Genomic DNA, 22,335 nt, shown 5'->3' with positions numbered 1-22,335 from the left:
GCTGAGGTTGGTTTGCTGTCTGGCTAGTTTTTAGGCGTATTGAAAAAACAACATGCAAAGATCAACTTGGCTATTGCTGCACTGCAACATATCAAAAATCAGTGATAGATTAAAGTGAAAAAGTATTTATAACGAAATATCACTGCGGAGTAGGGCACTGTAGAACAAATTGGTACCATACATGAACGTGAGTTATTATCAATATCAATATTTCATAATCCCAGATAGGAAAATCCATCATTTTTACATTAATCAATGTCATTTTAATTAAAAATGTAAAAATTAATGTAAAAATGACGGATTTTGCTATTCGGAACTAATCTTGTAAAGTACCCAGCTATCAAAAGTTGTCACATTTTTGCATCATTTCAACGTCAAACTTCTGCTAGCTAAAGATGGAAAGTTCGGATCAAATTTCAAAAAACCGTCAAAACATGAACGCAATGATTCCAATACAGTATGTTATGATATGAAACAGAGTTGAAATTATGTGAAAAGCACTTGACTCTTGTGTATGTGGTCAGTCTCTCAAACCGCACAACACATCATTCCTCACTGCCCCATTTACGGGCCTCAAAATGGAAATGCCAATCTCACAGCGCTTGATAGCAACACAGTCGAATGGCTACAGCGTCTGGATGGAATAACGGGACTGCTACCATCTCATACGTAAGAAGAAGCTCACCGGCACATATCAAGGATGTAACCCGGACCAACCTATCTGAGTTGAGGCAAAGCATACAAAATGCCGAGCTAAAATTTTGTAGATCTTTCGAATTTCTTTTATCAAATGATGCTATATGTTTCTGAAAGAAATATTCAAGCTTCAAATCACTTTTGGTTTCAGGCCTAAAATTTGAGATCAATTACAACTCTGATATTCTGATACAGATCGAAAATGATACCGGTGCTGACAGATACATCTGATCTCAAAACAAAGCTGCTTCAAGGGAAAGTGTTGGGACAACAAAGTTACAAAGGAATTATGGATTACAAAATTAAAAGTATAACATTAATTTGAAAGGGTGGAAAAAATGGCGTGAAATGGAACAGAACTTGAATAAAAAAAGATGGAACCAAAATGGCTGTCGTCGTCGTCGACAGGGCAGAAACTGAATTTTTGAGACAGTTATAGAACCATCAGTATAGCGCTTGCATTTTGTGCTCTCTTGTGTTTATATAGAATGTGATTTTTTGCATAAATACAGCAAACCAGCCATTGAATCACTTTTTTGAAATGCTTCAACGTCAGTTTACGTTAAATCAATATAAAAAATGACTGATGTGTTGATTGGGCGGAGATGCGCCTCCTCGTTAAAAAGCCAACGAGAAATATATATTGTTAACGCGCCACGTTTTGTCAATCAAATCGACTGATTTCAAAAGTCTAAAATAGTTGATGTCTGCCATTGCCGACTTTTGACGAACACATGAAGGAAAAACAAGATCGCAAACTTGATAACAATAACCAATGTGCAATAACTGAATTGTCTGAAAAGGCTGCAGTTCATGTTCTTTGTCTTACTGGCAAATCTCAGTAACCGTGCAACACAGAACGGCGGTGGACATAACTTTTGCGTTGTAACATGTTTAAAAAGATACTTTTAAGTGACAAAAAAGTACTTTACTTGATAATAACCAATGAAAGAACAACCAAAGTTGAATATAAGTGCAAACATCACCTTTGCAAAAGGCAAAAAATAACTAATAAGATGGATTTCACCTCCTAGGAAAGAATTCATCTTTTTTTTTATAAATTCAATGCTTGGTGACATTAATTCAACGTAAAAATGACAAAATTTGTAAGCAGGCTCTGAACTATGCAAAGCTTCAGTTTAGAATGCAAAAAATGTTTCAATTAAAACAACAAAACAATGAAACATCGCAAATAAGATCAACATCTGAAAACCGTTGATTTATCGCAAAAAAAAAACGAAATATCAAGATAAGCAAAAGCCGACAGCCAAATCCGTCATTTTTACATTAATTCAACGTCTGCAGACGTTGAAATCAATGCAAAAATGACGAATTTTACTGTCTGAGCGCCCAACTGTGGCTGAATTAAGTAAAATACGTAAACTTTTCTGCATTGAATATATTGAACGACGTGATTTCTCAAAACGAAAAACAATTTTTTAAAATAAATTTATGAAACTACAACGTTTTCACTGCTGTCTGGATTCACCTTTCGATCGAGTTAATTCGGGTTTCCTTCATTGGACGGTCGGCCGGAACCGAGCCGTTTAATTTTGTTTTTTCATCCAGTAAGTAAGATTTTGCATCAGTGGGCATTACATTCACCGTTACGGAAGCCTCGGCGTCAAAATCTCCTGCACTGCCGTTTGCAACCGCGGAACCATGATGCCCGACAGTGAGCCCGGGCTGAATATGATCGTCCGCGGGAATTGAGGACGACGGGAGTGGGTAATGAGATTGTTGGAAGCCGATCGAGTTATTGCTGTTGAGCGATAGCGGGCTGGTTTGCGCAGGAAGAGGATGGTGACTGATTGCAATGCTCACAGTTTCATCTTTTGGAGGACGTTGTGCTCCATCTAGAATCGCATCTACTTGCTTAAAATGAGGTATTTGTGATCACAAAGAAACAAACCAGTTGCTCATCACATATTCTGCTCAAAAGTTTTTCCGAGTGCCAGCAACCTTTCAGTGTATTGATAAATATAAAAGTAAGATAGCAGAGGAGCTAATTAGCAAACTGGCCTGAAAACTACTAAACGTTAATTGATCAAAAATGATTTCGTTTCCATCATTCGCCTTAACGAGATTCAATCGAAACAACCGTTGATGGGGAGGAATTAACAACATAAGTCATATTATCGTCATTAATACACGAGATGGTGTTTTTATAGCGTCATTGCTGTTTCGGTAAGCGGAGGATCGATGAGGTGTTCCAGTTCTGATAGTTGCACCAAAACCAATAAATTGACTATCAAGAAAAAGCTCGAGAGCCAGTTTCTTCTAATCGTCGAATATGAGTTGAGTGCAAAAGCCAGAACTACGACACTACTACTACTAGAGCTGAAAAAAAAAAAAAAAATAGATAACTTACTAAATAGCAATGTCGATCACCAATATGTGTCAATTTGATATTATTTCACCGAGACAAACAAAATTTGCAGGATGACTTTTAACAGTCCGCGTTGAACAACATACTCTAAAGAGTCGAAAAAATAAAAACCCCGAAGGCCATAACAGCATAACGAGCGGTTATTCCAAGCTGCACATTTATTAGCTATTTTGTAGTCCGTTTTATGGACATGAGATATACTTTACCTTCAGATCTCGGACCAGAATTAGAGTTCTGTACCGCGCCTTGCGTTGCGTTGCCATTGGCCTGCACGTAAACGGCGCTGGTTGGTTGTCTTGGATAGGAGGCGGTTGATGTGTCGTAGGGTTCCATATCAGCCTTTGGAAAGGTTGGCTGGACAGGGTAAGGCTTGTTGGACGGAACAGTTGACTGCTTCAAAGAAAAACACGTTCATCAGACAATTTCCTGTAACTGTTTAGTTCAAAAAAATTGTGTAAAAGTGTTTTTTCACAAAATATGCCTCACAGTGGCTTACAGATTACAGAACACTGTTCTCTATTAAAAGTCAAGGCTCAAAAAAGCTCAGGTAGCAAAACCCGTCGTTTTTACATTGATTCAACGAGTGCAGAAATTGATCCAATGTTAAAAGGACGGTTTTCGCTGCCAGGGAGTGTGTTTGATTCATTGCGATGCATACAAACAACGCATTGGACCATGTGTCGGATGCACCAACACATGGGTAAAGCTTTTTTTTAAGTGAGATTGGCAAACTTTTTGAAGTTTTGCCTATGCATTCCGCGTAAAGGAGAAGGTTTAAAGTTATTTGTGACGTCAGCACAGTTGCCACGGCGATCCTACTAAGCCTTGTGGTATTAGGAATGGTGTTTCAATGACCCAATGCCATGTAAACCACGTATTGTATATGACATGTATATACAAACACCTACACAAAAATAAAAGAAAAAAGCTTGAAATCAAGAGCGTAAATAAAACCCTTTACAATTTACATGGAACAATCACTGAATCAATCAAAATTAGTTAAGTGGAGCTTTGAGAGAGAAGTTATTCAGGAATATCATAGACGGATGACTAGTAACACCTTAGTTGGGTTGAGTAGAATTATTTAAAAAACAATATAATAACTAACTTCCAAAACTATGCAAAAAAACGAAGAATGAGATCCAAATAGTTAACATGATGTAAGGATCTCTATTATGGTCAATTCATTTGGATCTTAAAAAAAAGTTGACGTAACGTTAGATATACGTTTTCTTGACGTGGTTTTATGGTCATCACCTGGTTGTTTGAAGGAGAGACTCCATTTCTTGCCATCCCACGTGGAGTCAAAGCAAAAGCATCAATGTGCTCCTGAGATGCAGCTCCTCTCCTGTCTATGAACGAAGGAGGAAGGGGGGAGCAGATAGTGTACCCGCAGTTACTCAGACATCCTCCACGATCAAATGGATTGACAACTTCCTTGCGCTTCTTAGACCAAGTACCTTTGATCTTGGAAGAGGAAAAAAGAGCAGATTTATCAAAATGCTCCTCTTCTTCACAGGAAGATATTTACAGCATTGAAAAAACTTTCTTGCATTCACTACATAGCGAATAAAAATCGTCTACTGGAAGTTCTTGACTTATGGATTGCATCATATGAGTAAATCATATAAGCAAATCATTTGTGCACTTCAAACGGAAGATAGTAAAGGCATTGGGGCAATTGAGTCATATTTGACGGGTAGCAAGATATGATGGTTCGCTGTATGAGCGAAACTTACGGAGCCAATTGGATATCTTATGTTGATAAAATAACCCTCTTGTGGTTCTGTAAGGTGCAGATAAATGGCGCTGACATATAGACCCAACGTATGCCAACAAAACTCGCACATGTACTGATTGTACTCGCATCTTTGCCAGGAAAAAGATTATAGCAAAACTAATCGTATTTTTCGGGCGACTTTGAACGAATACAAATACAGAGTCAACCTGCTTACACGATCAGTTGTTTTCACATCGATTTTACACCATCCGACGTTGAATCAATGCAAAAAAGACTAGTTTTGAGAGCCAGGAGCAAAGTAAATAAACTCACATCTTCGTTTGTAGTGACACTCTGCACAATGAGATAGGAATGGAATCCGGTCAAGCCAGCCACCGACCATACACTGAGAAAGCTGACAATAAGCTCCAGGACAGTGAATAGTCAAGTTAAGGAACAAAATTGATCAAGGTGGTCGTTTGAGATTATGAACAAGGTTGTTGGACGCTTTTAAATGCTCTTAATTATATCAGGTCATGGTCATCAATAAAGTTCATACAAAGCCACTAAATTAGTCCTTTTTTACATTAATTTAATGTAAAAAAACATTTCTGACTGGGCAGGTGTGTGACGATAGATATAAACTTTAAGATGGAAACAGCGCAATGCACTAACCACATTTGCTAAAAAAAACGTTTGCAGCACCATACTCCGGCGTTATATTTTTTTTAGACGTGAAAATAAACAGTCTTACAAAGCAAAAAAGTCCAATCTATTTAGTAGGTCTTTCTCACATGAAGGTTGAACGATACATTGCTTTCAAAGCAAGAAAACGCATCTTCAAAGCCTAATCTTTCTTGATTTCATCACTGGTGGAATATTGTTACAATAGCGTCCTTAGATAGTGCCGTTCTTACTAACACATTGTCATTAACAAAAATAACAACACCAGCTACGACTTGGTTTTTCTCATTTGTCGTAGCTTAAATACTTGAAATATCCAAACGTTGGCTTGGATCCAATCGTGCTGAAGTGTTCAGCGTTAATTTGACTAAATGATACCAATTTTCCGATTAAGGATAACAAACAGCTTGAGAATAATGATATAATTAAAGACGATCAAGATAATAAGGAACAGACTATGTTTTCTGTAGTGGCAGGGGTGATGAAGCGTATACGGTTAATTCGAAATATAAAAGATCTTCTTCTTGCGTTTGAGGCCGCCACAGATCACGTTGTTACATCCAGGCGCAGCAGCCAATGGATTGTGTATTCATCGAGCGTTGTTAGGTCCACATGTCTATCTTGTGGTCGGTATACAGGACATTGATAGATAATGTGGTGTGCAGTTTGAAAATCTGAGCCACACGCACAAGATGGTGAATCGGCGAGGCCCCACTGGAACATGTTGCTGCTGAAACGGCCCACTCCAGTCCGCAGGCGATTGAGCTTCACCCATTCCTTCCGGGGTAGTTCTGCTCCAGGTGGGGTGTTGGTATTGCGAAGGACCGTGAATTGGGTTGGTCTCGCAACTTCTCTCCATTCATGGTTCCAAACTTCGGAAATGTGGAAGTTCGATATGCACATAGCTGCAGCATGTCGGGAGAACGAGGGTCAAGATTTCAAGCGCTGGGGCTTTTGGGAGTGCGAGGTTAGAACAATCTGGTTGAGGAGGTGGTCATCCCTTGACATAGCTTGTAGGACCAGACTACGTACATGGTTTTCCCTGCGAAGTCTACCTGGGGCGATGCCTGATAGTACCGACAGAAAGTCAGTGGGAGTTGGAAGCAGGCATCCGGTGATTATTCTCATGGTGGTGTTGAGGGCAGTGTCAATTTTGGAAGTGTGTACGCTGCGGCACCAAGTGGGGGAAGCATATTCGGAGGTGCTGTAAACAAGTGCAAGAGCACTTGTACGGAGTGTGGATGTACTAGCACCCCAGGAAGTTCCAGCTAGGCATCTCAGCAGGTTGTTGCGTGCTGATAGCTTAGCATGGAGGGCTTCAGCATGGTGTTTATAGGTTAATTGTCGGTCGAGCTTCACTCCTAGGTAGGTGGGACACGGATTGTGTGGGAGTGGGTTTCCGTTGAGAGAGACTGACAATTGGCGCATAGATTCCATGTTGCAAAGGTGAAAAGGTGTGACGGTGGTCTTTGCCAGACTCAGTTTCAGCATCCACAGCTTCAGGTAGTCTGCGATTTGGGCCATGTCATCTGTAAGTGCTTCCTCTACCACATGCCAGGACTTGTCAGAATTTAGTGCCAAATCATCAGCATAGCCGTACTGGCGTGACGTAGTCTCTGGCATGTCACTAATGTAGATGTTAAATAGTATTAGTAGGGGTGATAAGCATGATCCTTGCGAAACAACGTTTTTTAAGCGGCGGGGCCGGCTGCACTGCCCGTCACTCGTCTTAAGCAAAAAGGTCCGATTTGCAAGAATATTTGCGAGAAATCGCACTACCTTTTTGTCTGGGATCATGCGGAGGAGCTTTAGGATTAGCCCTTGGTGCCACACAGTGTCATAGGCAGCAGTGAGGTCCACCAAGATTACTCCTGCTTTGTTGCCCTTCTCAAAACTTTCCTCTATATCCTCGGTCAGCTTGACTGCTTGATGAGTCGTACAGCGTCCGTGCCGAAATCCAGCTTGTTCTTTTGGTACCTGGGGATCTTGTATGGGACGCAGAGTAGTGATATTGGACGATAGCTCTTGGGATCATCAGCTGGCTTGTTTGGTTTAGGTACTGCCACTACAGTTGCTTTTCGCCAGATTTTAGGTATGGCCTGGAGGGTCAGGCAAGCAGAATTGAACCTTTTCAACCATGCCAGACATTTGGAGCCACAGTGCCTCAAGAATTCTGGAGGGATGTTATCGGGCCCTTGTGCTTTCCCGCTTTTAACTTGTTTGATGGCAGACGCAAGTTCTCTGGTGCTGAAGGGGGCTGACAGATAGCCATCTGCGCTTGGGGCGTTCCAGAGCCTGCTGCATTCCTGCTTCACTGCAAGGGCGTGCTTCTTGTTTGCCATTTTACATTTGCCATTGGCTAGGAGTTGTTGTGCTATGGCGTTAGCGGTTACAGGGCATCGTTTAGGAATATAAAAGATGAAGCCTCTTCGATGACTTGTGATCAAACGATCGAGTCCAAGCAGACAGTCTGTAATTCGCTGTATGAAAATTTTTTCGAATTTCGATATGTATTTTGTTTCGAGGCGAAATTCCTTTTCTTTGTTTTTCGTTTCAAAATAACTTTTGCAGCGAAGAATTTTCGCAATACTTAATTTGGCACTTTTGTACACTAAGTTCAACTATTGAGACGTTATAGATGATTCAATAGAGAGCGACCCCCAAATCTCTCTTAGTTTATGTTATGTTGTTGGCGCACTTGTCCAGTGTCGTGTTTACATGCTTAAAAATATTTCGTTTTGGCCAAAAAAGTTCGCTTCGAACAGCTTCATCTCATTGCCAATTACCCATAATTCCAACAATCTCTTGTGTTCAAGCGTGCCACTGAAGCCGTAAATAGACTTTTCTTTATAAGTGAAAATTATGGCCGGATTTAACTCGATAAAGTGATAATGAAAGGTAATTATTATAATTATTGGTCGGGTTGCTGTTGTAGGCTAATCACCTATTTTAAATGTTTCTTTGTATATTAGGGGCGTATAAAACGTAATCCACGGGCCAAATGTGTAAGGTTGCACCACACCCTCAGACTACATCAATGCTATAGTAGACGATGGACAACCCAGGCAGCAAATCAGTCGTTTTTTACATTGATTCAACGTCTGCAGACGACTTATTTGCTAAACTGGAATAATGATAAAGATTACAATGTAAGGTTGCAGTAATTAGTGGTGAATGACCTTCTACTGCACCCAACATTAAGGCTCTCTTACAGTAAGCAAGACTTTAGCAAGAAAATGAAGTCCTAACGTTTTCGCAAATCTCCATTATGGTTGAAACTGACCTGTTCACCAGCTAATATAACTGGTCTTTACATTGAATCAACGTCTGCATACATTGAATCAATGTAAACAGATCAATCTTCTCGGCTAGTTATCGCGTAATTACAACTGTGGTGCTTGTGTGTTATTGCAGCAACGGTCAAAGTTTAGAGGATTTCTCTCTCCGACAATAGTTTTGATTTAAACTGATGCTATTCCGTGAATTAGTTTAGTGACGAAACAAATCTTATAAATCATTCATCTGATTTGTTCCGGTTAAACACAAACCCAGACAGCAAATTAGTCGTTTTTTTTTATGTAAAAAGCGACTGATTTGCTGTTAGGGAAGCGTTTTCTCTTCTAAAGTTGTGCAATATGCATCGTGCAGCACAAATTCAAACAAAACTTTATTAACCACAAAACTGAATTTTAACTTAAAATAACAAAAAGGATATGTTCCTGGACTCATCTTCAAGGCTTCCGGAAACCCATAATCCATCGACACTGAAAAGTAAAAACAACTCTTACACAGGGGCGGAACCAGCAAGTACCTATATTGGGGGAGGCCCTCCCGGGAGGCGAAATTTTTTTTCCTACGAGATTTTTGTCTCATTTATTTTAGTCACTGTAAAAGTAAGATTTTCCGAAAGTGTTTGAGAGATTGGTTGATTCAGATTGCGAAATAACTATTTGCCAATAAAATTCTGCAATGATAATAAAATATAAGCTTTCCCTAACCCTACTTTTTTGAAAAGCTCTTGTGCACCGCAAAATTAATTTAAAGAAAAAAAAAGTTTGACTTCGACGGGCGTCGAACCCTCGTTCTCACGATTACTAGGCGAAGGATGATACCACTGAACCAACCGTGCCAACGAGAAACTGTTGCATTCCACACGGTTTTAATACAAACTTTTACCAAAATATGTAAACGAGACAAAAATCTCGTAGGAAAAAATATTTCGCTCCCGGGAGGGGGGGTAATTTCAATAAAACACAAATATGTGTAGGTCAACATTAATCAACCTTGACAATACACCATAAATACAGTTACTTTTCTGCATTTTGGGTGGGGATCGATGGCGATCGCTCCAATCGTCCCCTACCCTGGATCGACCACTGCTTGTACACAAGTAAAAATCAGTACACAAGTAAAAATCAGTACACAAGCTCCAATAGTAACAATTAGTGTCGAGTTTGTAGAGAGAAACACACAATATAAGCTCTAGTTTTTTGAGAGTTGGGGTGACAAGAGTAAATGACTTCCTTCGGAAATGCTCTTATATCAGCAAAGGTTAAATGCGCTACAATGACTACAAGAAAGCTTGAGCGTTGTAATCACTCCACATCACAAGTGAATTGCACACACTCGCTTAAAAATATGTGTCGATTCAACAATTTGATAGATTTGCTGATTCTGCATTGCGGAAGCTCTCCAGTTAGAAAGCGCAGACTATTCTTCTGCACGAACTCTTGTCTCGGAGGTTTCACGTCACACCTTGAACAATACCACAGCTGCAACGTGTTGTTGCGTTACTATCATCCGTTCTTTTAACAAGCACAATAAAACTCATAAATAGACGACCCACAAAACAACTATCATACGGTATTAAAATAGGTTAAAATAACCACGCTATCTGTTGTGAAACGGGCGATCGGTGTTCCGGACTTCACACAATATTATCATTGTTAGTGCACAAGCGTATTATTAGATCTTTGTTTTACTTCATCAGGAAATGAACAAAAAGAAAAAGCATCTGAGGGAGTGAGGGTGAGCCAAGACATTTTCAAGTAATCACTTCCTCGAAAATTTAGGTAAGATGAGCGCCTTTCTGTAGCAGTAAAAGATTTTTTTGTTTCAAGTGATGTTGGCAGGATGTTCCACAACTATGCTGATAATGCTCGCTAGTTGTGTACGCAAAACAAGAGAACAGGAAGTCGAGAAAGTCACCAAGTCGTGAGAATTTCCCTTCCCGGTTCTCAGACCTCAGTTTCCAGCTGGAAAAAGCAGTTTCTTTTTACGTCGATTCAACGTGTGTAGACTATCAATCAATGTAAAAGTAACTTAATTTGTCGGCTGTGTTGTGTGACTCTGAACATATGTGACCTGATAACCAGTTCTACAGAATGTGATTCAAAGAACAACAATGAAATAGCAATGTCAACACACATGCCCTTAATAAATTGATTCAACTGAATTTTCATAGACCTTCTGTGCAAACCTTAAAAAGAGAATGTGCGAAACCAAGACATGTCAATGAGCAAGCACTTCAGGAAAGTTTGTTTTATTTGTGCTAAGTCATCGGTCACGAGAAAGTTTGTAGCTTGAGTTGGGAATAGAAAGAAGAATGATGCTTAGCGACAATAGCGCTTTGTATGTAACTGAACACCGTGGGTCTACTGGAAATCCACTACTTTTGAAACGTTTTAACGTCTGGTAATGTTAATTCAATGTAACAAGGATAACCTTAGAAAAAAAGGTTGAACAATGATCATATCAATACATGGCACAGGCCGGCTTGAAAGAGTTCAGACTTCATTGTGGAAAGTTTAACCCAACGTTGACCGACGTGGACGTTTTCACTGTTCAATAATTTCAAGGTTTTCTGGGACGATAATTTTTTTCCAAACATCTTGTTTGTAAAATAAAAAATCAAAAAAAAACACGTTTCGTAATTTAGTAAATGTTTTACATGACCTGGACAACGTCATAATAAGAATTAAAACTACACATATATATCGTTCTGGTTTGGGATTAAAAGGGTGTTTATAAAATGTAAACGGCATTGTTTTGGGGCAAGTGATCAACAACAACAGACGCCATTTGTAGATTATATTCACAAACATGGAGATTTGGAAAAAATAGCACAATTGGGCATAATACAAGCAAAAAAGCAGAGGCCGACAAAGATTATCATACTTAAACAGCTTGAATCAATAGGCCACAAACAAAACAGTCAAAACCAACGATTTTATACTAACGTCAAATGAAAGAGAAGTTTGGAAGACAATGATCGGCAACGTCTGTATCAGATCAGGCACATAATCACCAATCAACAATACTGAATGGAGCCACGTCGGCTACTGGCAATAAATTGCTCTTGCAACTTGCAAGATACAGTTGTTGTGCAGTGCTCAGTGTAGTGCCCAGACAGAAAAATCTGTCATATTTACATTGTAAAAAATGTAATCAATGTAAAAAATGAAAATTTTGCTGCCTGGGGGCGGTGTGTTGGGTCTGCTACTATTCGGTGAATCCGATTCGGTGAGTTCCTAACCTCTAACCCTAACCCCAAACCCCTAACCCTAAATCGGCAATGATAATTAGGCTATGGTACCCAATAATTAAAAAAAAAATTGAAAAAATCCCCCGTTAAGGGATCGGACTCACCGAAACGGGCCATTCCGCGGTGTGTTGGGCACTGAAGTTGCTGAATCTAATCGAGCAGCGTGGGACCAAAAATATGCCCTCAGACATAAAAATCTCGATTGCAGTAACAAGCCGTGAAGGTGCACAAAGCTCAGTGATGCAAAAAATATTATGAAATAAGCATACTCAGTACTCACGTAACACGAGATTGGTGACTGCAAAGGCAAATATGAAAATACACAAGATTGTCAAAGACGAAACGAATAGAAAGAAATATCTGTAGTTACGCTTGCCGACGCAGTTCCCGACCCAAGGACAGTGATGATCAAAGTTTTCTGAAAGAGAAAAAATAATTACGACAAAGCAAAGACAATTTTCTGACTACTTTTCAAAGAAAAATTGGCTTTTTTGCATAAATTTAACGTCCGCAGACGTTCCAACCAACAAATCAGTCCTTTTTTGCGTTGACTTAACGTTCACAGAGTGATTTGTTAGCTGGGTTTAGTCAATAGATGACCAGTAGAATTATCTGCTTACCAAATTCTATGCAATGGTGCAGGCCAGAAATAGTGCTAAAAAGTGAAGTCAAAATCAAGTAGGCTGCAGCTTTAGCAGGTTTTGAAACCTGTGTCCAGGTCAGAGGACATTGTTTCCCAAGGGTTGGCCACAATTAATTTTGAAGCGTCGTTAGCTTAGTTTTATAAACAAAGCGTCGTTAGTTTTATAAACAAATTACAACTTTGGAAAGCATACATACAAACAGGAAATCTTTTCCAATTTCCTACATTAAGAGACTGTGGAATGCAACCTGAGAAGAAAACTGAATTTGCAAACCAACTTGAAACATTGTTGTATGAATTTTTGGATCGGTTCAAGGATTTCAAATCTCATGAACATTTGTTTGATATATTCTCTTCGCCATTGAACACCGACGTTGACAAAGCAACAGCTGATATCCGACTTGAACTGATTGATCTCTAAGAGAAGACTGATTTGAAAGCAAAGTATTTGGAAATGAATGCGATTTTTACCGAAAACATCTCAACCCAGGTAATTTTCTACATTTAAAAAAATGTATGGCATAAAAAATGGCTCTTTTTGGTTCAACGTATTTGTGGAAACAATTTTTTTCTAAAATGGGCGTCATCAAATCTCCCTATCGATCGGTGCTGACAGACAAACATGCGGAAAATATACTTCGAATTGCGAGCACTTCCACTGAAGCAAGTTTGGAAAAAGCCGTCCGGAAACGAAACCATCTGCAAATTTCTCATTGAATTCGTTTGAAGTCGGTGTGACAATAAATTTGAATAGCAGTTTTCTTCAGAAATTTATGAGTTTTAACGTATTATTTCTGCAAGGGGATAAACCCTAGAAACGCCATAAGATCAATAACAAAAAGAAACTATTTTTGTGCCTGCAACTACTACAAAGCATATGTTAAATAAACGTGCGGTTCGGGGTTTCACCCACAATAAAGGTTGCACACCCCTGCCCTAGACCATTCAAAGTGATACTTTCATAACGTGGCACGTGCAAAAGGTTCCCGGATCTCGATAATCGGCTTCAGTATAAAACTCTAGTTCACGCAATGTGAAATGTTGCGGGGACCAATGACCATACGCCAAGATAGGTATTGAAAAGGTTTCTTTGGTAAGATTCTCCTCACATGTAGCGATACGCAAGATAGTGCCACGCCTGCCGAATAAAAATAACAATCTCAAATCACAAAACAGAGTGTGTGTTGGTTTGTGTATGCAAATGCATGAGGCAGCCTGCTGCTAGACAAATCCGTACTGCTGCTCGATGACGCGCTTGGCTTGAATGTTGAATCGGCGCAAACCCACTATTATTGTACATTACACAACAAGCAACAAAAGAATCGAGAAAGATTGTTTCAATCATGTAATCAAGATGTGAAAAAGTGACTGATTTCTACATCAACAGTGAACTGTCAATGCTGGGAACATTCTAATTGACACAAATCGCTAAGCCATTAACATTAATAAAATATTGGAAGGCGTTGAGACTACGTTAATACAACCTTAGAAAAATAGAAATGTTCTGCTTTTAACTTCAGGTCACAACCAGGCACAAGGATGCTTTTGTAGCTTTTGACTTGACCCGTTTCTAAACAAAATGACGATGAAGATCCGAAAATGAGCTGTCATGAGTCTTTAATTGAACCAAGCAAATAATTTTGTTAATCTTCGGGTGCCACATGACGTAGTGATGGTTACAAGAGCTATCACAAACAACAAATCCGCCATTTTTACATTGATTCAACGTCTGCAGACGCTTTTTGACAAAACACGTCTCGTAAACGGCACTTGGTTAATTTGTAACCAGTATTCATTGGCCAACAGCACTAGTTTGACCATCAATGTGTGTGTGTACGATACAAAAAACATCGAAATAGTTGTGTCAGATACAATTTGCTGTCTCGGACAAGACTGCAGAAGTGCATGGAAATACCATTTTTGAAACGTTACACTGTAAACAAACGTTAACAATGGAAGCAACACAACAGAACTTCAAGTTTTCCGGCTATGGGATAAGACTGATAAGTTATACAACAAGCAAGCATACTGTACAACAACGCAAAGAAATTTATTTATGACTTCACTGTTCAACTTAAAATTTAATGAGGCCAAAGAGCAGTCTTTAGCGCTTCCAAAAATCCAATTTGCCGTGCGAAGAGCTAACATATGCGCAGTCTAAGCTCTAAACTACCGTTCTATTATTCATACTGTGCATCACGCTTTCTAACCTGTTGTGGAGGAGGCGATGTGGTCATGGTAACAATACGAGCTAGTTTTAATAGCTTAACTTTAACCATGATTTTTTAACAGAACATCAGCAGTATGCTTCTCAGCAACTGATTGCAGCATCAATTGAAAGCGATAGACACCTGTGTTTTGCCCATGAGGCTGGGCTCATCAGTACAGTATAGCACTACCAATTCCTGCCACAGACTATCGACCACCGCCTTTTTACTACCTTTATATGAAAAAAAAACTTTGCACACATGCGTTATCCAGCCCAGGCATGCTGGTTGGTAAAAATATAGAAATCGTCATTCTGCTGAAAACACATCTTTAGAAGGTTTGTTATTGGCAATACATTGAACAGTCTGCTGTGTCACCTGAAATCTTATATTTTCAACGCTGGCAGCGAACGTTAAATAACAATAGTTTTTGGATCCGCGGTCATAAGCCTTTTCCAGTAGGAGATCAAAACTAGGGTTGCAAAATAACAAGCGAAAGTAATCGGTAGCGTGGTGCAAAAACTTGATGTTCCTGTAACAGGACGATTTTGCAAAGTTGAGCAGTACAAAGAACGAAGTTTTCGTTTGTGCTGCCTTCGTCACGTAAAAACCTTAACATTATACTGTTAAGATATGAATATTCTCGTCTACTGGTTTGATGATGATTTCAGAGCTGAACGGGATCGCTTCGGTTCATGCGAGGCCGGTCACGTGACCAGCTCTGATTGTAATCAAACGAACCGACAAACTAGCGTCAGTTAAAGCTAAAAGATGATTATTACTGCGATTATTTATTGATGGGGCTCATAATAGGAACTTGTTATACAACCATACGGTATAGGCTAGCACAAGAATAAAATGGTTTCACTCGCAGAGCAAGTGAAAATCTTGGATTTGATTCAACCTCACTGATAAATTTTGTCTACTTTAAGCCAGAATTTTAACATGGATTGAAAAACTCAACTCTGTGAACTCATCCCGGGTTGGAGCAATCGTGCTATCTTGAATGTTGCAGAGTAACAAATCAAACAAGCAACAGAGACCGAAACCAAATGAACAGGTTCTTATCAAATCGTAGACATCATCATTCGTCAGTATGCGGTTCAAGCGTGAAATGCTACAGAACAATGGTCAACAAGTGTTTGCTTGAATGAAACTGCCAAATCTTATGTCATCTCACGTGACATACAAATACGAGAGCACATTGCAGGGCTATCTTTTTCACTGGACCGTGCGGTTGGATTTTTCAAAATCAGAATTATCTTCAGCGTGAACTGCTTTGGTCGTGGAGTCACCCTATCGTTACATGAATTTACGTTGAAAACAGGGCAACATGCATTGAGCGGCTTTCCCAGCTAGCAAAATGCATCCTTTTTACATTTGTAGAAGTTGCATCTTATTACTCAACACAACAACCAAAAGCTGTCGTTTTTACAAACTGCCAAATTTCGAAACTAGCCTCAGTGATCGCTTTTGAACTCACCTACACAATTGTCACATACACTGCAGTGGGAGGCCCGGGGTGGCCGGAATAGCTTGCAAGTGAAACAATACTTCAACTTGATGGGGACACCATTGACCACAATATCCAGGGCACGTGGGGGAGGCCGGTAGCTCGATGTCCCATCTTCCCTCACTTCTTGGGCTGAAGAGTGGTAAGGTGTCAACAATGCAGTTAATGTAGTAAAGTGTAAAAAAATGTGCCACATTTACAAAAGAGAAACATATAACTTTGCAGTGAGGCAATAAAGCTTTGAGAAATGATGAGCGATGCTGCTTGTTCAATGTCGGGTATATGCTTTTTATATTGGTACCACTACAACGCTTTGAGAACGACTCTGCAATGTTTCACACAAAACAACATACAAAGAAATTCCTTTATATTACCAAAAAAATAGTTGAAGACAGTTATAAAAATTAAATTTGCACAGTTTATTCGCAGACAAAATTTAATTATAGTTTCGGGAGAGAGTTTGCTTTTTTATACCAAAGGCAGGCAAGACACAACAATAACACAGGGTTGAGCATTACAACAGTATATTACATATTGTAAATGAACTATTGTAAATATGTAATACACTGTTGTGTTGTAATGCTCAACCCTGTGTTATTGTTGTGTCTTGCCTGCCTTTGGTATAAAATTTAATTACCAACTAAAAGAAATCAGGCAATAAAGTGGCACTGAAATGAAAATACAGCAACTCTTTTATAAGGCCAATGGATAGAAGTTTAAACTCTAAACACTGGTCTTGGCCACAGGCTAAATCTTGCTCAAACCTGCACAAGATATGGTAGTTTAGGAGCCATAGTAATCGGAAAGGTTGATTCAAAGCAACGTTGTTATTTAACCTTAGAAGTTTTCAAAACAACTAGCAGAAAATTGAGCGATCAACTGTTGACGCGTAACTTGGTTGGCAAAGCAGCATTTCTCTGTGGCAAGATGTGAGAAGCATCGTCAATAAAATTTGGTCACGAAAAGTTAAGTAACTTAAACTCCGGATACAAAACAAACGAACTCGATTTGTAACAGTATAAGTCGACATATGAAGTTAAGTCTCGCTACAGCAAAGTTTTCAGTGCACACAATTACCGGAATGGCCCGTTTCGGTGAGTCCGATTCGGTGAGTCCGATTCGGTGAGTCCAATTCGGTGAGTCCGATCCCTTAACAGGGGACTTTTTCAATTTTTTTTTTAAATTATTGGGTACCGTAGCCTAATTATCATTGCCGTTTTAGGGTTAGGGGTTTGGGGTTAGGGGTTAGAGGTTAGGAACTCACCGAATCAGACTCACCGAATCGGACTCACCGAATCGGACTCACCGAATAGTAGCAGACCCCACAATTACAATAGCGATAATATACATATAAGCTACTAAACAAATGGATGATCTGGTTAAAAGCATAAAAGCTTATTATTAATTGTTGGACTAACAAGATCAGTCTGTGACATCCACCTCGAGTAAATCGGAATGGCCCGTTTCGGTGAGTCCGATCCCTTAACGGGGATTTTTTCATTTTTTTTTTTGATTATCAGGTACCGTGGCCTAATTATCATTGCCGTTTTAGGGTTAGGGGTTAGGAGTTAGGGTTAGAGGTTAGGAACTCACCGAATCAGACTCATCGAATTGGACTCACCGAATCGGACTCACCGAATAGTAGCAGACCCCGAGTAAATAGCCAATTTTCGACAATGATTTGCCATCATTTTCAGGTAGACGATATACATTATACATACCACTCAAACGGAGGTGTGTAGCATTGTGGTACAGATGTCGTACAGCAGTTTTCTATGCTGTAACTTTTGAAACAAAACATGCCACTTACATAAAAGGCACTTTTCTGTATAGGCCGCGTCTTCCGCCGACGCTCTGGGGATAATCCCAGGGTCACTCCAAGCCGTCCGAAATAAGCAAGCCAAGTTGAATAAAAATAACAGGGCACAGACGATAGGAATGAAGAACCCATACGGTATGTGGGTGACAAGAGTTAACCTGCAACTGAAGAAGAAATTGTTAGTTTTGTCTTTAAAAAAATATTCAAACACTGATCTGGGGGTGCATCGAGTGCACAAACACTTTGGTTGGAATTCAAAATTATACAATGCCTGTGTCTGAACTTCTGAAGACGCTTACTTGAATCACATGATGATTCAACAATGGCTCTGATAAAAGCTTATTTTGTTGCTTAATAAACACAGAAAAAACAAGTAGCTTCACAAATTTAGTATCATTCTATTAGAATACAAAAACAGTATAGCACTGCTTTTGATATATCCTTGTTTGTAGTGCAACTTATTTAAAAGTATTAGGAATACATGAACGTGGCAATCAATGTGACATCTCCAGTAAATTGTGGGCTGCAAAAACAGAAGTGGAAGATCTAGAGTTCTAGCTGCAAAGGTATCAAAGCCAGCAGTAAACCCACGGCCACGGACGCTCTACTACTCAAAGGCAAAAGTAACAACAGAAATAAATATATCTCCAAACTCCATTGACCCAGAAAACGTCTGCTGATTCATGAATGTTTAAGGTTTCAGTCGATGGGCGCTGCAAGTATTGTGTTGACGTTTTTTAGATGCGGCTTTAAGCTAACAGTAGCGGTAATTTTTTACATGGATTTAACGTTCGAAGACAAAGAATTGGTGTAGCAAAGGACCGATTTGTAGGCCGACTGGAGCGGGTGATGTAAATTTGTTTAATATTACAGTCGATCAAGTAGGCACCGCATTGTTCTTCGATTTGGAGATGAAAAACCAGGCCCATGGTTTTCTTCATAACTTGTATGAGTCATGTAAATTCTTAATTGTAATTAACCAAGTCAGCAAAATAGTCGTTTTTATATTGATTCATGATCTGCAGACGCTGTAACATAAGTCTGATTTTCTGGCAGGGAAACAATGTTGTAAATATGAAAGCTTTGTGTGTACAAAAGCAATCAAAAACTAAAGGGATTGTTGTCCTTTATGCCAGTGACATCATTGCCAATCAACAAGCAATAAAAACAATTATCATCACATTATGAGTAGCACTAAAGCCCATATTACAAAATAATTACGGATAAATCTATAAATAGACTTTTCAAGCAGTGGGCGTGACGTCACACAATAATTAGGCATATTGTGTATATTAGGAACAGACATTCAGCAAGAAAGGCACTTCTTACCAGTGAAGAAAGATTATTTCAAGACACCGAACAAGATATGTGAAATGTCTAGTTTGATTTTATAAATCAATAGGCTAGACCGCAGGGAACACAGTAAACACATTCGATTTTTGTCTTCAATCATTCATCAGGCAGCAGGAACGGGGCAGAAAAATTAAGAACGCAAGAAGATCACGTTACACAACATTGATATAAAATAGTTGTGTTCCAAAAAACTTAATGACTCCATTGACTAACGAATTGTTATCTCTATTTGATGCTAAAAATTGTTTTAGCAAACCTTTAAAACCAACACTTTTTTCCAACAACAAAACTATTTGATATTATTTTAAACATTTTATGTGTATCAATGCACCACCTTACAAATCAGTCACTCTTCTTTTTTTTCTTGTGATTGGCTTGTTTTTACACTTAGATTTGTATTAGAATATGTTCTCTTTATATAACAACTTGATTCGAAGACCAGTACGCCCCACATGTGTTCATCCACTCCACATGCATGGTTGTATAGACACGGAAATGCAGGGAGACATTGGTTCCTAGTTGTTGACAGACATAAGCGTAGTACCTCTGTCCTCTATCTCAGTGGTTCCCAACCTTTTTGTTGTCACGGACCCCTTTAGACAAACTATTAATTCTGTGGACCCCTACCTAAATTTTGCCTGAAACTCAATTAACATACTATTGCTATTGTAATAGTTAGCCTATGCTACTCAACTACTGTACTGTGTCATATTGCATTGCCGCTATGACTCCTGTGGCAAATATCAGGTTAAACACTTAAACAGTTGCTCAAATAAGAAAATGAATAAATTGTTCAAGAAATGTCAGCAGTACTTGAATATTAGGGCGACCCAAAGTGCCATGCCGAAACTTTTTCAACGTAAGCAAATCTAATGAGAGAAATGAAAGTAAAAAGATCGCTTTTCGTTTTTTTTTTTTTTTCAAAATTCATCAAGGTAATCACGGACCCCCAAACGCTTTCTCACGGACCCCCAAGGGGTCTGCGGACCCCAGGTTGGGAACCACTGCTCTAGCTTCTACCCACAAGAGCGTTTACCATAACGCCACAGTCATGTTTTTAATGCAACCACCTAGATGTAGGCATCAAGTTTCAATCCTATTATAAAATTATATTTACAAGATATTAAACATGTCAAAATTTACCAACCCTTTCAAGCCTTAAAGCAGCCGGCGGCCATGGCCGCTAAGTAGTGATTGAATGACCGCCGGTGCTACCTCCTCCGTCGGCCAAGTTTGGCCGCCGGTTTCTTATAGCCAATTATTTAATTTCGCAATAGAATGATCGTGGATTAAATGTCGAAAATATGTAGTATCAAAGAGTGACGCAGACTTAGGTCAGCGCATCATAGTCACTACTGTTGTATTGAATATATCCAGCTGCAATCACCAGCGCTGTAAGTCTTGTTTGCAATTCCCGATGTTTATTTTAACGAAGTGTTAATCCGAAGTGCTAATTTACATCGGCTGGCAATACTGTCGTTTTTATATCGATTCAATGTTGTCGGACATTGAATCGTTGTTAAAAAGGAGAACTAGGTTAGTTGACATTCGAGGGGAAAACACGTGTCTTCATAGTTGAGAACGCTGTGGGTTAGTGACTTCACACCCTCAATGTTGACATCATAACGGAATAAATGGTCAGGTTTTATGAAAGGCGGTATGCAGTTGAAACAATTTACTGAGCTGCGAGCAGTTAAAACAATTTAGGGTCGTTAGATGGTACGGCAATACCGGATTACAATCCCGATAAAGCATTTAATGCGTGGTACAACGATTCTATTGCAGGACGTCGCCCAGACTTCAACAACGCTAAGTGATCATTTTAACATTGTGATAGCACAAGTGAAGCTAAGTGACAGCACAAGTAAATAGCAAGTTTAATGCTATTTACTTGTGCTATCATTATTGTATTTTGGCCTCCAAGCACGCAGATTTGGCTGCCGAGAAGGAGCTCTAGGTAGGCCACGATGGCTGCCGGAAAAAAACACGAGTTTTAAGGCCTGTCTTTCCAAAACAGCTATCTTACGCATGTACTTACTCAAATACAAAGAACAGTATGACAGTGACGACTATAAGGACGAGCGTGAGGTAAAAAATCCCCGTTTGCCTGGCCATCATAATCCTTCCATCGCAGAAGAACTTGTTCCGACCAGGAAATATCTAATAATAAAGAGAGCACTGTGGATACACTGAATGATGTTGAGAAGGGATCTTTATTTATCGAATGAAACTGAAAGGGCGTTAGAGAATATGTTTATTGAATCTTGTTGACTGACTGCTTTTCTGGAATGACCACCACAAGAATTACAAGACTTAAATTGGTGTAGTTGAATACAAGTATAAATACATAGTAATAGCATCACAAAATTGCCCCTTTTTCCAATTTATAGTTGCGCTAGTTTTGAGTATTGCTTACTGTAGCGGGTATTTTCCTTGACTTTTCAAACAAAATAAAAAAAGTAATAAAAGTTTAAATTTTGCGAAAGTATTTGCATACAGCTTTGTCAATTTTACTTTCATGTCTAAAAATGTAAATATATTTACAAAAAAGTCAGCAAAATTACCGACTTTAAACAGGTAGGGCATAAAAGAATATTTTTATATCTTGCGTTTACCTCCCAATTTTTCATTTTTTTAGCTTGTCGGTGATTAGATGAAGTGGAAGCGGTTGTCGACACTCGGTTTGGCATTGTAACTGCACAGAAAGTAAAAATGTATGCTTCCACTAATTTAAAACAGATAGCCAACATACACCAAAGCTATTTGC

General features: G+C 39.2%; 1 protein-coding gene across 1 annotated transcript; it reads right to left on the bottom strand.

The window, feature by feature from the left end:
- Positions 1 to 1,952: 1,952 nt before the first annotated feature.
- Positions 1,953 to 22,259, bottom strand: LOC145777350 (palmitoyltransferase ZDHHC9-like). The gene is made up of 10 exons (XM_082588711.1): positions 22,184 to 22,259; positions 21,607 to 21,728; positions 18,207 to 18,379; positions 16,367 to 16,528; positions 12,314 to 12,451; positions 9,205 to 9,253; positions 5,139 to 5,241; positions 4,343 to 4,552; positions 3,292 to 3,478; positions 1,953 to 2,552 (listed from the first exon to the last, which is right to left on the bottom strand). The coding sequence occupies exons 1-10, from the start codon at positions 22,256 to 22,258 to the stop codon at positions 2,182 to 2,184; spliced, it is 1,590 nt and encodes a 529-aa protein (XP_082444837.1). The 5' UTR covers position 22,259; the 3' UTR covers positions 1,953 to 2,181.
- Between the last annotated feature and the right edge of the window lie 76 nt (positions 22,260 to 22,335).

This window comes from Aplidium turbinatum, chromosome 9, assembly GCF_918807975.1.
Source record: "Aplidium turbinatum chromosome 9, kaAplTurb1.1, whole genome shotgun sequence".
Lineage (NCBI taxonomy): Eukaryota > Metazoa > Chordata > Ascidiacea > Aplousobranchia > Polyclinidae > Aplidium > Aplidium turbinatum.
The sequence above is the reverse complement of the archived record's forward strand: the minus strand, read 5'-3'. Positions and strand labels throughout refer to the sequence as shown.